Here is a 5,299-nt window from a genome sequence, read left to right on the forward strand (position 1 = left end):
ACTATGGCCTTGTCTAAATAAAATTGGAGTTGGTGAACTCAAGAGGCTTCCGTAGCCTTTGCAGCTCATGTTAAGAGCCTCGGGTGGTTACTGCCGTCATAAATAAGAGTGTCAATTGTTAAATCAACAATGGAAGTCACTCTGCACCTACTCCCCATGTAGGATCTCTGTCCTTAATGTGTTGTACTTTGCGAATTAATGGTAAAACTACTACTCAAACAGTACTCTATACTCTGTGTGTCTGTGTGGGCGCAAAGTGTTGAAATCTTTACTTAGTAAATACTAAGTAGATCTTCTGCATATAAAGATAATTGAAAATGAATCTTTATGGAGAATGGGATGGGAGAGGGAGTGAGAGATGGGATGGTTGCAGGTGGGAGGGAGGTAATGGGGGGAAAAAGCCACTATAATCCAAAAGTTTTACTTTGGAAATTTATATTTATTAAGTAAAAGTTAGATAAAATAAAATGACAGCAAAGCTGGAAATGCAAAGCTATGCTGCAACAATGAGGTAACTCTGAAATACACAGTTGAACTCCTCACTTACCTTGTGACTTAAGTAATCACAGAAAGATTGGTATGAGCCCAGGAGCCAGGACAGACTGGCAGGAGCTGGCCTGGAGTGAACCACCAAGTGACATTAAGCAGGGGCTTTATACGGTGGAACATGGAGCTAATTCAGGGAAGACAGAAGGGGAGAAGTCCCCTGAATTTTCCCTTTATCTCATGAACCCTTCTCTCACAAGACAATTGCATTGACTGAAAACAGGCAGAAGGATGAAGGCTGGGGACTGTTGTGTTTACAGCGAATAGTTCTGTTTTTATACAACAAGGCAGGGAAAAGATAAGGAATGGATCAGAGCATGGAGAGAAAAATGACAGACTGAAATGTGAAGCAAAATGCTGTTCAGTCTTATATGTTAAGTTGAGTGATCATTTTTGAGTCACTGAACATAAGACTAATAATTTGATTTTTATTTTGAAATGACACAAATGTTATATCACAAGGCAAACATTACAGCCAACCATTTGCATGAATTCTGAACAAATCATTATAAACTAATCTCTAATCATTTTCTTTCATAGGCAAGAAGAGACATGTAAAATTGGTGCAAAAGGCATTAGTTAGTAGATGTGAATTGTTTTAAATATAAACCATAACTTCTAGAGTTGATGAATGACAACATATTGGCATACCAAAAAGTGACGTGCATAAAATATCTTAGAACATGCAGAATTATAACTCCATTGATGTAATGTAGATGACACTTCCATCTATCTGTGAGAATTAGTACATACAAATATATTCACAAAACAGCAATGTTTATATTGTTTACTGGTTTCTAACTATAGTTCCTAGGAAATTACAGCCTCCCTAATTTGCAATCTCTTTACATATAAAAAAACTCTTTACATAAAAATCCTGCCTCATAAGATAACAATATGTCATATAAGGTATATTATGGAAGAGAAATTCAGAAATAATAAGCTACTCCAGTTCTAATACACAAGTAAGTGAGTAGTTATTAGGTATAGCTCATGTCTTAATTTTTTTACAGATAAATTTTAAAAATAAGTAAAGTTACAAAACAAAGAGAGAAGGAATGAGAGCAACCCTGAACTCACTCAAGATATGACTTGATTAAGCCAATAATTTCTCTTGACTTTCTTTGAATAACCAGACCTGCTTCCAAGCCAGACGGGTGAGGGTCAGTTTATCAGATCCTGTGCCGGCAGCAGAAGTAGTTCAGCTTGCAATTTCCAGAAATCTTCTCATTCTCCAAACAAACCTTCCTGCATTTGCCCCGACCGAGCCTGCATGGCTCACAAACAGCAAACTCACCTGTGTTGAGAAGGAAATGCTGAGAAGGCTTTCCAGAGGCTCTATGGAAAAGTGGGGCCTGACAGGAGCCACCACAAAGGGAAGGCTTGCAAGGATGATTCCTGAGGATATTTCCAAGAATCATCGCAGATTTTTCAGAGCTCCTTCTTTTTGCAGTATGAAGCTGGAAAGAGTTAATTCCTGTTTTCGAGGTGTTTGTAACCTTGCATGGGTTGAAAGTAAATCACTGGGTAACCAAATGGCTTATATATTACAGAATGATAAGAACACATACCTGATACTACTGTAAAGTTTGCTTGGTGAAAATGGAAAGATATCTTGTGTTTTTGGAAGGATCTTTAAGGATGGAGTTAAGAGACTTAGGTTTGATTCTTGTTTGGAACTACCATTGGCCGTGTGTGCTCAGTAAACTGCTTATCCTAGCTTTTTCATTTGTCTGGTGGACATTCTAGAAGTACTTATCTGCATTGTTAATTTGTTTGTGACCAAAAGGAATATTTTATGTGTGGATATTTTAGTATAATAATACCAATCTGATAAGGATGTTGGTTCAAGAATACAATCTGGGAAAAGTTGTTAATAGTGCCTCGTTTGTAATAAACATTCAGGGAATAGTGGCAATCTTAATGTTTCTCACCCCAAAACTCTGTCCAAATATTTTTGGTTTTGTTCATAATGATCTGGGAATATGTCTTTTGGTTCTGTTTACAGTGTCCTTTGTTTCTCTGTAAGATGACCCCACAGAAAATGATAGTGGCATATTCATCATACACAGATGTTCTGCAATAGCAACGAGTTTACACCAACAAATTCCCTCATTTGATCAGCCTTAATTCAGTGACAAGCTTTTATCACACATCTTATTATATTCAGAAGCAGAGCTTGTAAGGGATGGAAACAACTTTTATTAGAGCAGTCCTAATTAACTGGTATAAGATTGTAGCTATGACCTCGATGTAATTAACACTATATACTAATGGAAGAAGTGACTGGGTCAAAATCTCTATGGCAAAAATTAAAGTGCAGTAAGAAAGATAGTTTTCTCTGAAATGGAAAAATCAAAATATCATGCTAGAAACAAGAGGAAGAGAACAGAGATTTAGGGTACTGGGATTTAACACAGCTCTGTCTTCCATGCGCTCTCTATTTCGTGATTGCCTCCAGAAGATAAAGAAAGCTAAGAGAGCTGGATTCCTAGGAGACAAGTGAGAAAACATATACATGGGATTTAACTTACCTCCTGGAAATGACTGGGAATAATCGAGTCCTGCCTGGCCCTCTAAATTCAAAACAAAATGCATTTTAGAAATTAATTTCAATACAGGAAATGACACTGTAGACACAGTATTCCCAGCCCTATATGCTACATACTCATCAAGGGCCTGAAGGGACTGAAGAGTTGGAATCTTTATTTTATTTCTCAAAGTCAGAACTGACCTATAAGAACAAGTTAAAATAAAAAAAGTAAGATCCCTATATGCAGTTGACCCTGAGAAAATTCCACTGCAGGTCCAATAAGTGCCCATGACTAACACTGTGGGGTTTACTTCACTCTTGATTTTGGGTTGATTCATAGGGAATCATCTAGCTTCAAGGCTGGCCTCATCAAAATCCCATCCATTTCATATACCTGATGTAAGCTGAGCCAAAATGAAGAGCAAAACAAAAAAAAAAGAAAATGTTTTCCTGCTCAAGGCCATCTTTCAAGGGTGACAATTCTCTGAAAAGAAGCTTGGAGTTTCTTTGACAGGACGTGGAGACTCGTTTATATGTGAAAGTAGTGAGACATGCTTTTGTTCAGTGAAGTGAAGCAATAAAAAAGCACAATTGCATGCACTATTTACCAGGATCAAGGGCTTATATCATAGATCCTAACCCTTGGCACCCATTAAGCCTTATATCTGGGCGAGTCTGTCTGCTGTAGCAGAAAGAACACCAGAAGTTTGAAGACCTGATGTCATGTTCGGCTCTGCCATAGTTATGCAGACATGAAGAGCTAGTTATTCCCTTCATCTCTTCCAGCTTCAGTTTTCTGGGGAAAAACAAGGACAAACTCATGCAATTTGCATGCCTCTCAAGGCTGTTGTCATAATGTAGTCTGATTTTGGGCAAAAGCTTTTTAGCATATAAAATGTTTTAGGAGGGATTTTGGTGATACTCTATAAGAGAATAAACATACTTTATTTTTTTATTTTATTAAACTTTTATTTAGTAAATATAATTTTCCAAAATACAGTTTATGGATTACAATGGCTTCCCCCCCCCATAACTTCCCTCCCACCCACAACCCTCCCATCTCCCGCTCCCTCTCCCATTCCATTCACATCAAGATTGATTTTCAATTCTCTTTATATACAGAAGATGGATTTAGTATATATTAAGTAAAGATTTCATCAGTTTGCACCCACACAGAACATAAAGTGTAAAATACTATTTCAGTACTAGTTATAGCATTAATTCACATTGAACTACACATTAAGGACAGAGATCCTACATGGGGAGTAAGTGCACGGTGACTCCTCTTGTTGACTTAACAAATTGCCACCCTTGTTTAAGGCGTCAGAAATCTCCTTAGGCTCTAGTCATGAGTTTCCAAGGCTATAGAAGCCTCTTGAGTTTGCTGACTTTGAACTTACTTAGACAAGGTCATAGTCAAAGTGGAGGTTCTCTCCTCCCTTCAGAGAAAGGTACCTCCTTCTTTGATGGCCCGTTCTTTCTACTGGGATCTCACTCACAGAGATCTTTCATTTAGGTTTTTTTTTTTTCCAGTTTCTTGGCTTTCCATGCCTAAAATACTCTCATGGGCTCTTCAGCAACATCCGAGTGCCTTAAGGGCTGATTCTGAGGCCAGAGTGCTGTTTAGGACATCTGCCATTCTATGAGTCTGCTGTGTATCCCACTTCCCATGTTGGATCATTCTCTCCCTTTTTTGATTCTATCAGTTAGTATTCGCAGACACTAGTCTTGTTTGTGTGATCCCTTCGACTCTTAGACCTATCAGTGTGATCAATTATGAATTGAAATTGATCACTTGGACTAGTGAGATGGAATTGGCACATGCAATCTTGATGGGATTGTATTGCAATCACCTGGCACATTTCTAACTCCACCATTTGGGGCAAGTCCGATTGAGCATGTCCCAAATTGTACATCTCCTCCCTCTCTTAGTCCCATTCTTATATTTAACAGGAATCACTTTTCAGTTAAAATTCAACACCTAAGAATAAATGTGTGTTGATTACAGAGTTCAACCAATAATATTAACTAGAACAAAAAAATACTAAAAGGGATAAAGTATTAAATTGTACATCAACAGTCAGGACAAGGGCTGATCAAGTCACTGTTTCTCATAGTGTCCCTTTCACTTCAACAGGTTTCCTTTTTTGTGGTTGGTTAGTTGTCACCGATCAGGGAGAACGTATGATATTTGTCCCTTTGGGACTGGCTTAGTTCACT

General features: G+C 37.9%; 1 protein-coding gene across 2 annotated transcripts; it reads right to left on the reverse strand.

The window, feature by feature from the left end:
* Positions 1-954: 954 nt before the first annotated feature.
* On the reverse strand, positions 955-3,630 carry LOC103346079 (beta-defensin 12). 2 transcript variants are annotated; one of them, XM_089303245.1, is made up of 3 exons: positions 3,474-3,630; positions 3,081-3,122; positions 955-1,843 (listed from the first exon to the last, which is right to left on the reverse strand). In XM_089303245.1, the coding sequence occupies exons 1-3, from the start codon at positions 3,541-3,543 to the stop codon at positions 1,719-1,721; spliced, it is 237 nt and encodes a 78-aa protein (XP_089159371.1). In that variant the 5' UTR covers positions 3,544-3,630; the 3' UTR covers positions 955-1,718. The 2 variants fall into 2 exon arrangements, with proteins under 2 accessions (XP_089159371.1, XP_089159372.1); XM_089303246.1 differs by lacking the exon at positions 3,474-3,630 and adding an exon at positions 3,215-3,434.
* Positions 3,631-5,299: the final 1,669 nt, after the last annotated feature.

This window comes from Oryctolagus cuniculus, chromosome 8, assembly GCF_051225735.1.
Source record: "Oryctolagus cuniculus isolate XC-2025 breed Fujian yellow rabbit chromosome 8, ASM5122573v1, whole genome shotgun sequence".
NCBI classification, from domain to species: Eukaryota; Metazoa; Chordata; class Mammalia; order Lagomorpha; family Leporidae; genus Oryctolagus; species Oryctolagus cuniculus.

Bases quoted from the DNA above. Each gene is read 5' to 3' on its own strand.
- LOC103346079 (XM_089303245.1), bottom strand. From the start codon at position 3,543: ATGGCCTTGAGCAGGAAAACATTTTCTTTTTTTTTTGTTTTGCTCTTC. The intron at 3,123-3,473 runs GTATATGAAATG...TTTTGAATTTAG, and splicing joins TTTGGCTCAGCTTACATCAG to AGGGCCAGGCAGGACTCGAT. The intron at 1,844-3,080 runs GTAAGTTAAATC...TTCTCAACACAG, and splicing joins TTCCCAGTCATTTCCAGGAG to GTGAGTTTGCTGTTTGTGAG.